This window comes from Pteronotus mesoamericanus, unplaced genomic scaffold (assembly GCF_021234165.1).
Source record: "Pteronotus mesoamericanus isolate MK-2021 breed Mesoamerican mustached bat unplaced genomic scaffold, CSHL_Meso_final scaffold_118, whole genome shotgun sequence".
Taxonomy (NCBI): Eukaryota; Metazoa; Chordata; class Mammalia; order Chiroptera; family Mormoopidae; genus Pteronotus; species Pteronotus mesoamericanus.
In genome coordinates this window covers 14,880,574-14,898,928 of record NW_026555301.1, presented here as the reverse complement: position 1 = coordinate 14,898,928, position 18,355 = coordinate 14,880,574, and the positions used below count along the sequence as shown (strand labels likewise).

The window sequence follows — 18,355 nt, the reverse complement described above, 5'->3', positions numbered from 1 at the left end:
TATAAAGTGCTTTCTTTGCATGAAAAGGAGAATATAGTATAATAAGATAATTTTGAAAGGGAGACCACATTCCTATAACTTTGTTGCAGTATACTGTTATAATTCTATTTTAATATTAGTTAAGTATATTAATTAGTTAATATTAGATTAGTTTATCTCTTACTGTGCCTAATTTATAAATTAAACTTCATCATAGGTTGGTATAGATAGGAAAAAGCAGTGTAATTAGGGTTTGGTACTACCTGCAGTTTCAGGTATCAACTAGAGGTCTTGGAAAGTATCCCCTGCAGGTAAGAGGGGACTGCTGTATTTTGCTGGGAGTCTGAAGGACTCAGTACCTGTGCTAGCGAAAAGTGTCCAGAGTGGTGCCACACAATGACTTTCAATATATTACATTAAAAATTCCTGGCTTTGCAGGATAAGTGTTGATAGTGTGGACAATTAAAAGTGAGAGTTGTGGCTGTGGCAGCAGATATCGCAGAAATACCAGAGGGTCTTGCAATATTTCCAATCAGTTAGCTACTCTGTCTCATTAGACACTGATGGTATGTATTTGGCCACTGAGCTCGGTGCTTAATTGCGAATGGGCTTCCCTCCTGGCTTCTCAAATGCCATACTGTTCAATTATAAAATGTCTATTTTGGAGTTCTTTGGAAAGAAATTGGAGATAGTTCCAAGGCTTACTAAGAACTTAGAGACTAACACTTAGCAATGACTAAAAGATCTCTTTAAGTCAATTGCATAAACATTTTCCGTTGATGTTTTGTTTTAAAAATTATGAATATAAATAGATATTGAAAGTATGTTCTAGGTTGGAAATTCCTAGTAAGTGGCACTATCACATCAATCAATAGAATTTAAAATGATGTTAAACAATGGCTCAGAAGTTTAGGAAGTCTGTGGAGTGCTTTCTGAATCACAAAGCAATAAAATATGTTCAGCATATTTTCAGGGTCAAATTAATTGCAATATATAGAATATGGCAGTTGACATATAGCTAACTTTCAATTAATCAACATATCAGGTGACAATATGAATTATGCCTGCACCTTGCCAGATGATGGTCACAGTGAGTTCTCCATTTCTGATGGAGAACAATAGGGCTTACTGCCTGTTATATGCCTCTTGTGGAACAATAAACATCCATTTCCACACATTTAAGCAAATAGCAAAAAAAAAAAAAAAAAAAAGGAAAGTAAAATATCCTTGTTTGACCTTTGTAGCTGAAAGGCCAGTGAGTTACAAAAGTCATATGTATTTTTTCACATCTAACCTTCTGAGGTAAAAGAGAATCTCAATTTAAGTTTTCCAAATAGCTGGTTCTTTTCTTACTTTGCTAATAGTGGACAATTTTCTGTTTCAAGATTCATTGAGTAAGTAGGCTAATGGACATAAAGAATTCTGACATTGTTAGTTTTTAGAGAAAGAACAACTCGACAAGCTGGAGAATGTACTGCAATGGCCAGAAACTGGGCTGTGCGGATTCAGTGTCACGGCAGATGGCACACTCGATGGCTGGGCACACGTTAAAATTCACAGAATTCCAATAAAAAGTCTGTCCATTTATTCTCACCACAACAAATTTAATGTTTGGAAGAACAAGTACAGTGTTTGAGCATGTGATTATTATCCTGTGCTTGTTAATTATGTCTCCCTATTTTTAAACGGTATAAGGGGATTTCTTACATGTTTCCAGTTAGTATTAGCTCTTTAAAATACACCATGCTGAGATAGTTAAGATGATCTACAATGTATTTATGTATATTAGTAAAAAAACTGCTTGTGTAGCTGAAATATAAATTTGATAAGGCAATAAACACTCCATAGAGAAAGGCAAGGAACATGGTTCTGGAAATCCTACAAAATTCATTCAGTACTGAATGTCTGCTGCAGAATTGGCACAAGGCCAGGCCCAGAGGGTTCAAATATAAGCAAAGATTCCCAGTGTATGAGAAGTTCAAAGTCTAGCGGGCACATAAATGACATGTGCAATAAGGGCAGATAAGAGCTCAGTATTATGCAAGAAGTGACTGAGGGAGGAATCATAGCATGCAAATGCCAATGCAAAGTCAGACCGACTGGGCCCACCTCATTCTGTCCTTCACACACTTCTTGCCTGTCTGAAGGGGAGGGGAAATGGCAAAGGCACTGCCTCATTTCTGATGCTCCTCTTAAAGTCCCTGCTCTCTGCTGACCTTGGAGACAAAGGCTCTCAGTGCCGTCCTATGTTTGCCCATTCTTAGTGACATCTTTTCCACTAAAGATTCTCAAAACTCCATCTTTACAGCATCATGTATCTTAAAGTGAGAAGTAATGGGCTGAGACACTTGACTCAGACAGCATCTTCAGGATTTTTTTGGCAAACAGACTGTCTCACACATCACTGTTGCTCCAGCTCCCCCCCAGTAGGAAACAACTAGGTGGCCCAGGGTGCGGGCTCTCACTCATCTGTGAAATGGGGTACCCACAACACCAGATTAGGATTATTATATCTGATAATCCCAGCAAATGATTTAGCATACCCAGTGCTCATATTGTTAGCTAGTGGAACACTTAGCAAACACTCATCTTTTTTCCCCTTCCCCTCTCCCCCTGCCCCTCCCCTCACCCTTCAGATTTGGGCCCCTGCGTCACTTCCTTAGGGGAGCCCTTGCCAGCCTTCTGGCCTCCAATGCTGTCCTTCCCTGGCACTTATCTCAGCTGCAGCCTTCCCTGGGTTTACGTCAAGTCACTCTCACTAGACTGTGGGCTCCAGGACAACTGCACTTGTTCACTGGCGCCTCCCGGAGGCCTGCAATAAAGCTGGGTGTGTACAAGCAATGTGCTCAATGACCAAATGAACAAACAATGATTCTGGCACCACAGAAATGGTCCTGTGGAAATGCCTCAAGCCCCTGCATGGTTAGCAGGGCAGCCCCAAGTGGGAGGGCTTCAGCATCTCTCCCTCCCAGTACCTCAGTTTTTATCTGGTTACTTCTGTGTTGCCTCTCCCATCATCGCTCCACTGGAAGACATTAAAATGTAGTTTAAGAACTACTTGTTTTCAAAATTCTTTCCAAGGACTTATGTATTTTACCTCAGAAATCTGTGAGACAGTAGGATTAGATACTCCCAGGTTATATGTCTGTTATTGAAGGAGCAACTCAAATTGCACATCTCTCTTATTTTCTGTGAACAGTTACATGTACCATTTTAAATACTGCAACTTCTCTAAGGAATTTGCTAGAGGTAAAGACGCTTTGACCTTTGGCGGCATGAAGCCCCCCAAAAAAATTTCTAATATTTTGGCATTCATTCAAAGATTAATTTCCATTGATTGGTGACATCCGGTAATATCTTGTTTGTTTCACCCATACCTTTCAAATTATTAAACTTCAGTGTTTCTAGGTACTGCATAAAGATGTAGGATTCTAAGCAGCTCCAACCATGTTGCCATGAGCAGTAAGACCACTACTTGAGCAGGGATACTTCGAAGTAAGGTTTCTCTGATAGTGTGTTCAAGATGCAGAATTTGGTGGGGGGAGTGCTTTAGAAAGGTTTTTCAGGAAATGTGCTTAATTTTAAAGATAAACAGTGAACAACACTCAAGGATTATTTTGAAAACTTATTCCTCAATCTCTATGTTCACAGAGGCAAAAACAAACAAACTAAACAAAACAAAGTTGATATAAACCTAATGAAGAAATAGTGCCACTTCAATCTACCCAAATGCAGCCTATCATCTGGCAGATGCTGCAGGGAAGTGTTGCCCAATGCCACAGAGGAGTGACTGTACCCAGACTCTCAGACACTCGGGGAAGGACCTTCCCACTATAGTTTATACTGTATGTGTGAAATACAGATGACTAAACTTTTATTCTCAGCCTCTTCTCTACATACAGCAACTCTGGTTTTTTTAAACATCCCAACACAAACTGTGAAAGTAATTGCTTTTGCAAGTGGCCACAAGGAGATTATCTGAAAGTGCGCTTACTGACGAGGCTGAAAACACCTCCGTATTACAGGATAGCAGTAATTTCTTCTATTCTTGTAGTAAAGCATGGTTCTGGGTAGATATGTTCACATTTCTTTAAAATAAAAAGGATCTGGGCTGTAAAATTCATTAACGGTAAGACAGAAATTCTGTCATCTCCAAGGAGAAATTTCTGGCCCAGTAGAGAGGCATTCTTCTAAAGAAAAGAAAGACTGTCATCAAACAGAAAAAGAATGTCAGAGACTCTGAAACAGCTTTTGGTTTCGGGTGTCAATGCCAATCTATTCAACACAAAGCAAAATTACCAAAGAATTACCAAATTTCTGCAGAAGTTTGCATTTATGTTTAAATGAGAACTCAGCAATGGTCAGAGGAAAAGAAGACACACAGATCCTAGAGCACACCCACCAGCCTGGGGGCCCAGCTGGGCTGAGGTGCCCCACACAGTCAGGAGGTTACAACAAGGTGTTATTAATCCACCTCAGAATTTACAGAAAAATGTTTGAGTATTGATCCTACCCTCACATATGTGCTTTATTTTTAATGTCCTTTCATATTAATTCTTTCTCTGGAGCCACTCAGCTACCCCTTTGAGAGGTACAGACACGGTCTCCCTCTCACAGTCCGAATGGCTGAGCCCTGTAAGGCAGCAAGTTTGTGGCTGGGCTTAAAGTCAGGTCTCCCAGGTCTCCTTGCAATGGTATCTTTAACTAAACCACCCTGGGGGTGAGGTCTGTGAGCGTGTCATAACAAAATGGTGTTATAAAGGAAAAGAGCTTTGAATTTGCAAGGGAAATCTAAGCTGTATGTCTAAGCTATGACAGCTGTGTGACCTTGGAAAAGTCATCTATTCTGCAGCTAAACTCAGAAAAATAGTAACCACAACCCTTTGAAGAGAAGCTGGGCCAATAAACATGACGTGACTTTATAGTATGGGAAGTGCTAGATGAATACGTTATCATCATCATAGGGAGCATATTCATAAAACAGGTATTTGATATTATTGCTAAAAAAATTTTTTTTAAAGTGTCCTTTTCAAAATTACCAAATCAAAACTAGGCAAAGTATATGAATGAAAATCCATTACCACCAGGGAAAAATATTTTAAAGCCTCATCTTTACTAATGGCAAATAAAAAGTTGCCATGAGAGTAGCTACATATAAAATAATGCAGAAGTCTCATCTTTTTGGTTGTTTAGTTTCTAGTTTCCTTAAATACTTGTTATTTTATTATTTACTTCCACATACTTATTTTGATTTTCTGCATATCAAGACCACCTGGCAGTCAAAATCTGAAGGAAAATGGCATCATCTAAAATTATTTTAAAAAGGAAAATAAATCATTGAAGAAACGCGCAAGAAACCAGTGAATGAGGGAGAACCACATAAATAATAGAAGAAACTGTTGTCTTTGCTAATAAATAGAATCTACAACATAAATGATACTCAGTGTATCCCCACAAGACAATGGTAACTATGACAACAAGAACAGATAGAATGCACTTGGAGTCACTCTACCAAACACCTAATTAATATACTAAATATATCTCATATATATTTTCATATGATACTAAATTATTTTATGCTCCTTATTTATGTAAAATTACTCACTTTAATAGCTACTCAAAATTTTAATTTATAAAGAGATGAAAATTCCTTGTGTCTCCCAACTTATGTAATAAATCAACATAACTTGAAAAAAAAACAGCCCATGTACCAGGATAAGCAACAACTCTTTATTTTCTACTTCTCAGTAATGATTTTCATGTCCAAAGAATTTTAGTTCAGAAATCTAACAGGGATGACTGTCCAATGATATAACTAAGAATTATTTACATATATTTAAGACATCAAATCCTGATTCTTTATTTAGACATATGATGTTTGATATTGCTATTTAAAATTCTTATCTCTCTGCAATAATGGAATGTCAAAATAGCATTGCTGTCTAGGAAGAGAAACCCAGGACAATCTTTGGCTAAAGGCCTTTTAAGAGAACAAATTCCACTGCCTCATTCCCTCAGTTACTCCAGCACTTGGAGCCTTCTCTTCTACCTACCTGATTCCTGTATCCTTTAGAACAACCTCTGAGCTCTTCTGTATTGACTTTATCCTTTTGGAGTATAAATCCTCAGTTTAGAAAACTTTTTTCTCATAAAACAGGCATGTTCTCTCCAGGGAGACTGTACATTAGGGCTGTTTTTTTCCCAAGTCTTTGGTACCTATCATTAAGGCAAAAATGTGTCTCACACCATTGAACTGTTGGAGAAGAACAGGGGCTTTCTCTCTTTGACCATGGATGCATTTTAGAGGTAAAGGCTCTCTGCTGAAGTCTGAGGTATTTCCCCTTAGCATTGAAATTGGAGCACATAGAAGAGAGGCCTCACAATACCCTGGGGGAAATGAGTAAAGGAGAGAAATGCTTTATTTTCGGGGTGTCCACTCCACCTGCATACACCCACACAATTCTTACCTGTTCATAGACTCTAAGAAGGGAAGTGTTCACATCCCTCAGCTCTGACCCTGGGAAGAAGGTGAAGTGATTAGAATTCCCTGTAACATTCCCTGGGATGATGAACCTAGAATCTAAGACTCTAGGAATCCCCTTTTGGTCCCCGAGAAAGAATACTGTGCAGCATGGGAACCCAAAGCTGTAATTCTATTCCAGCAAAAAGATCTGTTCCTCTGCTTGTCACTAGGTTGTCCACTCTTCTGCAACTCTGAACAGTAAACAAGTAGAGGACTCTCAGCTTGGCACCTGGTGCCTGAACACTATCCCATGATAATATTTAAGGGACCAACTATGCACAGGGGCTGGAGTGATATAACCAGAGACGGTGTCAGTGTAGAGAAGACAATGTGTCAGAGGCAGCTTCCAGTTCAAGAGTTATTTTTGGAACACTCTGAGGAAGCGAATGGCATGGCTGCCCACATTGCACCACGCTTGGTGCTGCGGAGCTTAGTTTTCAGAGGTGTCAGTCCCTCAAGCCTTAACTAAAAAATAAGGATCTACTCATTAAAGCAGATTTATTTTTATTCCAGCTTTTTTATTCTTGCATTATTACTTTTCTCCACAATTGAATTTTTAAAATATTTTTCCAATAATGCTTATAATTCTCCAAAACCTATAAACCATGCCTTGATTCCAGCAAAACAACTGGCATTCTCATTTTCATGTTCTTCTGGAACTTGACAGAAAAAAAAGTTTACATGAAAAGAAGGGTGAAGGCAATTTTTGGAAAGATAATATGGAATAAATTAAAAACCAAGTGAAAGAAGCTCAAGATATCCTAGAAAGGAAGTGGGAGGCATCCAGACCCCTCCACTCACTCCCAAGAATCTTCCTCTTGCTCAGAGCCTTACGGGGTGCACGATGACAGCTCCCATGGGCCTGAGAGTAGGTGTTTCAGAGAATCTCAGCACCCCCAAAGTCTATAACTCAACATCCCTAATCTCAGCTGGCCTCTCATTTGGGATACAGTTCTCTGTTACTTATTTTTTAAGCAAAATAAAGCTAACTCTCCTTTTTGATGAGAAATGTTCATTACATTCTACTCTGTCTCGAAAACTCTTACTATTAATATTTTATTTGATACCTAAAGAAAATAGCAGAGTGCCTGCATGAGGGTATTACAAGAATAGATGCAGTCGCATAAGAACCAGCACATCATTTACTTTGTCTTATAGCACTACAGATGTTATTGTAAGTGTTGAAATTTTTCTGGACTGTAATTGAGAAAATTCATTATATACTCTCATTATGCCATCAGTCTCCTTTTGCTTAATTGTTAGGATATTCCCCTTCAGTTAATTGTGGGTGCGAAGCTCCTGCCCTTAGAATCATCTTTTAGCCCAGTACAAATAATTTCCTTCCTCTTCCCAAGAACTCCAGCTTCTCCCCGTCCCTCTATCAGGCCCACATTACCACATCACTACATCAAATACTGCTAAGTCATTACAAAGATTCTGTTTTTTAATAAAACATTAATGTTTTAATTTTTAGGGAAGTTTTAGGTTTAAAGAAAAATTGAGCACATAGTATGAATGGATTCATTCTTTGTGTTACACAGTTCTAGGGGTTCTGACAAGTGCACAATGTTTGTAGGTTGTCAGAGGCTTCAGTTTCCTCTAGTGTGATTTAAAAAAAAAATATTTTAAATTGATTTTGAGAGAGAGAGGGAGAGAGACATCGATTTGTTGTTCCACTTATTTATGCACTCTTTGGTTGATTCTTGTATGTGCCCTGACTGGGTCAAACCTGCAAGCTTAGGGTATTGGAATGACACTAACCAACCGAGCTACACAACAAGGGCTCCTCTAGTGTACTTTCCCTTTCCCTGGTTGTCTTTGGGCTTCCTAATGAAAGTTTTTTGAAACTCCTTCTTAAATAGAATCTGTGGCTCTGTGTCCAGGTATTGGTGGGAGGAAGTGTTCAAGAGTCTTATGATTAAAACAAGTTTGTTTTTTACTGGACTTGAGTCCCTGGGCTGTGGCCTTCAGAAGAGTGTCTTGGCCTTCTTCTTCCTTCCCTAATGCGACAACTATGATTAGAGAGAACTAAAGTTGTCTAACTGCCTTTCCGCTGGGACACCCGCCACTGGTAAAGTGGTTTCCCGTGAGGGCAGGACCTCAGGGCTCTGATGTATCTAAGAAGAGTGGTTCGGTTCAACTTTTTTCCTGTTGTGAGGATGGGAGTGATGACTTACAGACTCTTTACATGTCAGAATCAAAACCAACAATCTGCTTTTTAACTGTGATGATTCCTATGCATAAATAATGTCATTTCTTGCTTCGGTTCCCTGTAAGAGCAAGTCCTTTGGGAATGAACCCCGACAAGGCCCTTAAAATTCATTATACATATAGGTCATAACATAAGTAAGTAATTTTTCTAAATAATAAACTATATAGTGTGACCACTGATAATTTTCTGTTTCTCTCTATCCTTCACCATGTAAACTAAAAATGGTAAAATGTATTTTCATTAAATTTAAAGACCATGTTAGTGATAATCTCTACCCTAATGAAGAAATCGTGTAGCAGGCATGAGATTCACTGCTGGGGACCAACAGGTGCTTCCAAAGGCTGGGCTGCCATGGCCTGTGGGGCTGCAACTGGGGCCATGGCCTGTGTGAAGAGGCATTGCCACAGAGTAAGCCAGATGCCTTGGACGGACAAAGCACGAATTTCAAACATGGGTCTCTCCCTCACCCCTCAACCCCCTCCCTAACGCCAAAAAAAAGGTATCAATTTTCTACTAAGCTCCTCTCATAGGCAGCTCTGTGTAGCATGTTTCAGGGTGAGCAGTAACAATTTACTAATTCAGCCGTGATTAAAGATCTTTAAGCACCCATAGAAACAATTTTTGTGATATACTATAAAACCGAAAGCACGAACTCCCAACACAGACTTGCATCATACTTCTATTAATTAAAAATTCCTGGTAATTATGTACAGAGGCTTCCCAGGGGTCTTTTAATATATGTATAAAACTAGTGAGTTTTGTAACTCTCCTTCCACAGAGAACTAAGTGAAATAAAAAGATGTCTAAGACTGGTGTCTTTTAAACTTACAAAGAAGGCACGTAAGTTTTGGCTTTTTGATATATTGCTCAAACCACCTTGTCTTCATTCTTTGGTTTCCCAGTTGTGGTTTTTCTTCTTCCTATGAGTTTGACGATATTTATCTGCTTGCTCTTATTTTCCTCAGTCTCTCCTGACTCTAACTTTCTGATGGTATCTCAGCACTTACTTTCCTCCACTGGATTCAGGCACCCACAGCTCTAGATATGATGAAATATAGAGAACTCCTTCCTATCAATAAGAAAACGATAGCCTAAAAGACAGGTGGTAAAGATACTTCACAAGAGAAGATATTCAAATAGCAATGAACATGAAAATGTGTTCAAGCTCATTAGGCCTCAGGAAAATGCAAAATTAAAACCATGAGTAAATACTGTAAACCCAAAAGAATGGCTAAAACTAAAGAGATAGAGAAAAACTAACTACTGGCAAGGATGTAGAATACTTGCAATTTCCAAACCATGTGGGAGAAATGTACTGTTACTACTGCTTTGTAAAAATGGTCAACACTAGATCCTGAAGTTGAACTTACGCAAACCCACTTCCTTAGTAATTCCACTCTTAGGTATATACCCTACAGAAATTCATACACACATCTGCCAAATCACATACTAGAATGTTCCTAGTAGCACCACTGATAAGAAGACAAAAGTGCAAGCAACGTACTTTCAAATGGATAAACTGTGATACCGTCTTAAAATTCAGTAATATGCAATAATGAAAATAAGAAAACCATGATTTGGATGGATCTCACAAAAGATGTTAGCAAAATAAGTCAGCCATAAAAGGGTACATACTGTACGATGCCATTTAAAAAACACTTAGAGCAGGGGCAGAGTAACTGACAGCAACCAAAGTCAGGAGAACGGCTATCCTGGCAGGAGCTGGGTATTGTACGGCAGAAGCTGGGCTCCCGCTCAGCCTCCATTTCAGGACCCAAGTGGTGATTAAGTGGGCGTGGCTACAATTTTTACTTAAAAAGAAAAAGACAAGAAGTTAGCAATGTATGTGCACGGATATACTATATCAGCAAAATAAGGAAATAGAAAGAATAGAACAGAAAGAAAGAAGAAGAATATAGAAAAATAAAGTGAGTTGTAGATCATCAAATAAAACATGATTCTGTACTGGTAGCAAAAACAAAAAGGTGGATTATTATATCCAAAATCAATCTATATGAAGCATTTATTAATAAGGTTTATCTCTTGCATTTTTTGCTTTATAAAATTTTTGTATTTTTAAGGAAGGGAGCATTAGTTACATATTTGAGTCCAAAAATAACCAATAGTAAAAAAGAAACAGTTTTCTAGTTTAACATTCCACAATTCCAAAGGTGTCCCCTGGGGCGACCTGATGTGTGGCCCTCACAGCAGTATTGTCTGGGGTACCAAGTAGCTCGGGTTCAAGGATTCTCTCAGGGGGCAGAAGGACAGATCGCTTAGGTGAACAGGTCCTTTTTACATAATGTAAATGCACTTTCATTAGCCTCACTCATCTTATGTTCAAAGGGAATTCTGTGCAGGTCTCTACGGAACACTCAGGTAAAAACCTGAAAAGCCACTGTGCAGACGCCCAGCTCAAGCCCAGAGAAGGGATGTGTGGTACCACCGAAAATGTCAACTATATGTTCATACATTATTTACTTAACAAAAAGTACAAAGGATAATTATCATCTGCCATGTCTTAGGTGTGGCACTCAATAAGCTTGCTAGAAAACCTTTAGTAAGACAAATTCCAACTTACCGTACATCTGCCAATTTCACTACTAAACAGCCTTTTAGATAATCATGTTTTTCTCAACCAATTTATACTTTAAAACTTTTTATTATATCTGAATAAAATGACTTAGACAATAAAGATATTCCCAAGTAAAAACAGAAAACACACCCAAGATATGAAAACCATAAGCTGCCTGTGTTTCAAAGCCAAAGAACACCCCTGCAGATATGCATAGCCTAGGGACAAAGATAACAGCGTGGTGAAGGCCAGGGGGTGGGCCTGAGTGGAGGAGGGGATGGGGATAAATGGGGGATATCTGTAAAATTGTCAACAATTTTAAGAAAAAGAAGTACAAACTGGTAGTCACAGAATAGTCATGGGTATATAAAGTACAGCATAAGGAATATAGTCAATATTACTGTAATAACTATGTATATTGTCAGATGGGTACTAGATTTATTGGGGTGATCTCTTAGTAAGTGTTATAAATGTCTAATCACTGAACTGAAAAAAAAAATTATAAAAAGAAGTTGAAGGTATACTATTTTCCCTCATAGGGAAAACAAAGAACAGATTTTAGCCTATTTTTCTTAAACAAACAAACAAAAAAAACTAACGAATTAAGGTGTTTATTCAAATCTACAGACAGACCAAAAATCAGACAAATAGCAAAGGTGAAAAATTTAGAAATTATGCTCAGATTTATAGACTTGCAAAAAATAAAAGGAAAATATTAAATAATCACCCAATATCACAGCAGTAACATATTTATTCTCCTTATTTTGTCTCATCCAGGTTAGAACTACAGAAAATGAGCTTAATTATAGCAATGATGATCATTAATCCAATAGAAGGAAGAACCTGTTTGGGTGACAAAAGGCTAGCATAGAAAGCAGGTACTAATCCTATCAATTTTCATGGACTAGAATGGATCCCTGAAGGCATTTTCTCAACAAGAGAGTGCTGGACCCACAGATATGGGCCCCGGCCACAAGCCGCTCTCTGCTCAGGCAGGGTGCTTCAACGCGTGCCCCTGTGTCTTGACCGCCCCGTCTGTGAACAAAGACCTTCACTGTGAGGAACTCAAAATGTTTACGCGACAGCGCACAGTATATGCATGAATAAATACACGCATATGGTTATAATCTTTTTACAAATCATGCAGAAAGGAAGAAGTGCATACTAAATAAGTTAGCGATTTCATCTCTCGCATGTTGCAAATGCATTTTGCTAGTGATATTTTCTATTTATACAAAGGTGATCCTCATTACTACTTTTACTACATGAATGATAAAATTGTATATCTGTTTTAACAGGAACATATAAATAATTACTCTGTGGAGATATTTTCAAAAGTGTTAAAATATGAGTTAATATACTGCCTCTTCTTTAGGACTCTACATATCATTCCAAAACATGCTGTTCATGGAATGAAGGTTTGGTAAAATGGATTAGAACATTTGTATGAAGCAGTTTCTGAGATGTCAGTTATTTATTTTATTTAAAGCGCTGTTCAGACCAGTTACATCACACAGAAATTCTTCCAGTTAGGGAGAAATGTGTAGATGCACAAGGAAACCAAAGTAACTTAACTGCCCTCCATTTTCTGAGGAAGGCTCCTCCTCCTTTTGTGGCTGAGTTCTTCCAACTGCAAGCTGAGCTTGGGTACTGTCTAAAATGGACAGATTAGCTTTGCTCAGAGAAGCCACTGCCCTTTTGTTCAATGACTGCCAAGCACACTCCTTTTCTCTTAAGAAATGTAGAGTAGGTAATTGCATTGGAGATGAAGTGCAGTGCTACCAAATTGGGCTAATTTGTTGCACTTTTGGCCAAGTCAGCAGAAAACTCACTAATTTTCTTTTTAGAAGATAAACAGATCTCCTATGGTGTTTTGGGAGATAAAAACATACAGAAATACATAATGATACTAATTACTAATTACCTATGTTGTAATCTGACCAAATAAAAATTATTTCACCGAATTGACACAACCCAGGGAAAATTTATTCCTTAGCTTGCTACAATATAACCTCAAATTACAGATGAAATTTTGTCTATATGGAGCCTTAATTGGAAAGAATAATAATTAAATGAAAATATGTAGTTCTTTTTCCTGTACTCTAATAATCTCTCAGCTTTTAATAATTAAACCTTTTTCCAGTAACTTTCTTGTGTGCCTTTCTAATGAGGTACATTTCCCAGTCCCCCAACTTATAAAAGCACAAGACACTCTGGTTTCCCTCTGTCCTCTGAAGATGGCAGAAAAAGATTCTACCACTGAGACTTTTACTTCCATAGGTTTACTTCCATAGGTTTAGATTTGTCCTGTCACGAGTGAGTGCCACAGATATTAGAGTCCAGTTCTTTCACTTTAAACAAGAGAAAATTAAGGTTTAGTGCATTAAGGGACAGAATTTATTTGTAGCGTTGGGACTAGAACACACGTCTCTTGACTTCTAAGTAGATCCTTCCAACTTTCTCTACTGGAACGGTAAAACCAACCAAACAAACAAGTAAGACGTCTTTTCAACAAAAAGTATAGCCTGTGTTTTTGCTAGTGTTTTTTGTTTTTACCTCTGAAGAGTTTATCCCAGTCAAAATCTTCTTTTTCTTTGATTTTCAAACACTTTGCCTGCTGTACAAGTCTGGACAAAGAACAGAAATAAAATCTAGATTCATTATCCTGTGAAGGAGGAATAAATCATGACAGCAGCACACATTTAAATAGAAACCACAGGGAAAACAACAGTGAATTAGCAGGTATTTTGCTGCACAGAACCTTCTTAAAATTTTTCAATTTAATATTTAAAAAATACACTTCTGTTCAGAAATTCTAACTTTGAAATCCAAACCTTAAAAGCAACTCCACCATCTCTTATTGCCAAATGTTTCTAAAACTCTCTGGGGAATAATCTCTTCAGATTCTGTGGAGGAGCAATTAGGGACAGTAGATGGGTAAATAATTGCTACTGATGATTTTAGTGCTTATTTTAATCAGAATATTATATACATTGTGCCCAAACAACCGTATAAAGTAGCTTAGTTACATTACTGAATGTCAGAGAATTAATTAACTTTTAAATGTTTCAGTATGCATTAAGTGCTAAGTTTGTATGCCTCATGAAACTTTATAAAAACTTGAGGCTCGTAGTTTGTAGTGAATGTGGTAGTTTCTGAGATGAAACTTTTCCAGTGTTGCCAATTACCTAATAATTAATTTTGGGCAGACAGAACTTGAGACAGTTGATTAATTTATCTGTAATATTTATGATTTAATGAAAATTATAATACCTTGCTTTGCAAATGTATTTTGTGATGGTACTTGCACAGCAACTCATTTTATCTTCATGGATAAGTCTTTTGAGTTTGTCATCCAAGTACTTTTTCAATTTCTGATCTAGGTGAGGAATCTGATTCAGTTACTAAAACCTTACATAGAAAGGGAAGTGGCTTATGCAAGACTTGAATTAATTTTACTTATATGTTCTATACACATGTTATGTCATGGTAGAAACACATTCAATTTATCACATTTTCTTTAACAATGAAGACTTTTTTCATGGAAAAAAAAAACCCCCAAGAAACAGAGGAAAAAATTTCTACTGAAATCCCATTTTTGGACCTTAAAAGTAGGGCCTACATAGCTACTGTGGAGAATACTAATGCCGGATTGTTAATCACCTGCGGTGCAAGGCAGACACCAGTACACCTCGTGCAGGACAACTGGGCTCCATGTCTTAGCACCTGTGTCCTAAGTGTGTGACCCAGGGTGCATATTTAAATTCAAAAGGTGTCAGATTCCCACTTTGCAAAATGGAGACAGTACTTACCTTACAGGGTTTGCTCTGAACAATTAATGAAACAGTGCATTATAAAATAGTCTACCAACTCTTATGCATCATGGGCATGTGTAAAATGTGTGTGGAATATTTTCATTAATTCAGTATATATCATGTATAATTTTCATTATATTCTCTATATATCATCAGGAATATATATCCTCTTCAGGCTGGATTTACATTCTTGTAGAAAAGAATATAAACTAGATAAAGAGGGCTTAAACTTCAGCAGTGAGCATCTGGCAGCGAGAGCTGGTCAATATGGAATGCTGGAAGTACGACATATGTACAGAGTATTAATTTTGCAAAATTAAGCTGGAAAAATATATTAACTGTGTGTACACTTTTTTGAAAAACCTTGGGAATTTCCCCCCAAGTTTAAAAAATTTATAACACTGAGTTGATCTTCAAATAACCTTAAAGTACCCCTCTGCAATATATGCTGATGAAGATCTTGGTTCTAACTTACAAGATTAAAAAAACAGAAGCTAGCATGCCTCACATAATTTTGATGGGTATTTTAAAAAGCAATGTAAAAATAAATCAAATAAACTTATTGAGCAGCTTTTTATGAACATGCCAGGTACTGCAATTAATCACAAATATGTTTGGGTATAGTTCTTGCTTTCAAAATTATTACATCACTAGGGAGATACACCAAGCCAAACCCTGTAAACAGTTCAGATTCAGTTCCATTTCCTGAGTGAGGTAGGTACCTTTCAAGGACTTCCAGACTCTTGATTTCATTTAACCTCATTTCATTTAAAAACTCTACAAGGTAGATATAAGACCTTTGTTACTAATAAAGAAATTGAGACTCAGAGATATGAAACCATTTCCCATCTTGGACACACAGTGAGTTGATGGTGGAGTTGGAACATAAACTCAAACCTTCAAACTTCAAATCTAGGTTTCCTTCTAGTATACACATCATCTTCCATCAACATAGGGTTTACTAAGCATTTACAGAAAGCTCTGAGGAGATGCCACAAGCAGAGCACAAGAAAAGGAGAGATAATAATAATAATAATGCTCCTGGCAGCTGGAAGGACATTGGTGTTGCTTCGCACTGGGTTTTGTCGGGTTATCTGCAGAGGGCTCAGAATGTCTGGTCCTGAAAGAATGGGGATGTGGATGACTGATGGGTTTGTAAAGATCTAGAGAATTAGGTTGGAATAGAACAAGCATAAACAAAATGGGAGGGAGAAGAGTTCTGGGGACAGGAATAAGCTAATCAGCTTACTTGGATGAAGCATCTGTGCTGTATAAGGAAAGAAAAGATCAAAAGTGAGGCTGAAAGAATAAGCTGGAACCAAGTTGTGGAGAGCCTTGCATGCTGTTCTCAAGGGTTTGGGCTTTATCTTTTTTGAGGGGGAAGAGAAGGGGGTGCTTTATCTTCATGGCAATGAAAAAAGGCACTGAGGTATTGCATCTTGAAAGAGCCAATTGCATATAGTCAGGTGAAATATTTGGAAATAATTGGGTTAGTAAGGTGCCAAAGATTCATATTTGTTTGCATTTTAGCTAAGGAGGTAATACCACTGAAATTTGCAGGCATAACTATTTTACCAATAATCTTGAAGCCTGGCTCATATCTTTTACATAGTTATCAGAGTTCCAGGCACTCCAAACAATCTTCAAAATCTGTTATTAATAGTATTGCTGTTGCTGCAGCAAGTGTCAAGCTACTCATCTGTCTGTCTCTCCTGGGTCACTCTATAGAGGAGTGTATATGACTTATACATGACTTATACATGATGGCTGCTCCTGTTGGTGAGACCTTCCACTGCCATCCAATAATCTCGGCAATTCATTATTTTTCCTCTTCCTTCTCCTTAGGGTTTTGCTACTTTCTGTTGAAAAAAATAAAAAAGGGACTGCATGTTCTCTGAGCCTCTTTCTATGCTTCCACTTCTTTTAGCATGACAAATTAGTGGCTACCATTTCTGTATTCAGTAAATGCTAGCTTCTAAATATGTAGGAGGTAATATGAATCTTATGTTTATTTGTTGAAAACGACAGAAAGAGTAAGTAGCCTGCCCACAGTCACATACTAAACAGAAAAATCAAAGTAGAAGAGCCAGAATTTAAATTTAACTCAGATCAGTCTAAATGTAACTAAATACCATCTAGATCAGGAGTTGGGAAACTACAGCCCACAAATCAAATCCTGTCCATTGCCTGTTTTTCTAAGTGAAGTTTTACTAGAACACAGCCATGTTTATTTGTTTACTTACTGTCTATGACAGCTTTCACACTACAGTTAAGCTGAGTAACTCTAGCAGAGATCTTATTGCTGACAGAGTCTAACATACTTACTATCTGGCCCTTTACAGAAAAAGTTTGCTGACCCCTGTTTTAGAAGTGAAGGACAAGGTCCCTAGGGCCAAAATACCCATACCACATATGACTATTTCACATTGCTATCTTTTCCCAAAAATGCCTTCCTAACTGTATTTAGTTACAATAGGGCTTGAAAGGCAAATATTGGGCTCTGACTACCTATTTTTATTAGATAAATTGTCCAAGTCCAAAGAACATTTCTTTGAACCTTTCCTACATGCAGCCAAGATGGTGCCTGCTACCCAGGGACTGATAATGCAGCAGGGGGCACAGCTGTGAGCGCTGCCAACTTTCACACAAAGTAGACTGCGGAAAGGGCTACAAAACAGAAATGGAGAAATTGCTATGGGATCACAAAGTAGGAAGGGATTTTCTGCTTAAAGGTTGGAGAGGTTAGAAAAAGCTTTGGGGAGGAGGTGGCTTTGAACTAAATCTCAAAACAAATTTTACTAAGGGAAGTATAGAGAGGGACATGGCAAAGGCACAGGCATGTGGGGGGTAGGGGGTGAGAAGAATTAGTAATGTGCCGTGGTGAATGCTGGATGTGCAGGCTGGGGGTAAATTATGAGGACTGCAAAGGTTTCCTATGGACACACATACAGGGTGGGACAAAAGTAGGTCTACAGTTGTCCGTATGGAAAATAATACAAAAATTAATAAATAATAATACAAGAATAAACTATGTTTCACATACTCACAACTATAAATCAACTTTGCCCCACCCTATATGCATGCTTGTGGGTAAATATATTTGTATATGTGAATTTATTTCTAGTAAAACAAAATAGACCAAGGACCTATAAGACTCTATCAATCAATCTAAAGAAGGAGTCATCCAATATGTTTAGTTTATAAATTAAAAGTAATTAAACTTCTAAAAATATTTCATTATAAAGTATCAG

The 18,355-nt window shown here is 37.7% G+C and overlaps 1 protein-coding gene across 2 annotated transcripts in view; it reads right to left on the bottom strand.

Annotated features, from left to right (window-relative positions):
• L3MBTL4 (L3MBTL histone methyl-lysine binding protein 4) overlaps positions 1-18,355 on the bottom strand; it is a 338,998-nt gene that overhangs the window by 78,191 nt on the left and 242,452 nt on the right. The window contains exons 14-15 of one of the 2 annotated variants that reach the window (XM_054587391.1): positions 13,846-13,916; positions 7,337-7,353 (exon numbers count right to left, since the gene is read on the bottom strand). In XM_054587391.1, the coding sequence (XP_054443366.1) occupies positions 7,337-7,353; positions 13,846-13,916 (88 nt within the window). The remainder of the gene's footprint in view (positions 1-7,336; positions 7,354-13,845; positions 13,917-18,355) is intronic. The other variant, XM_054587390.1, reaches the window with a different exon arrangement.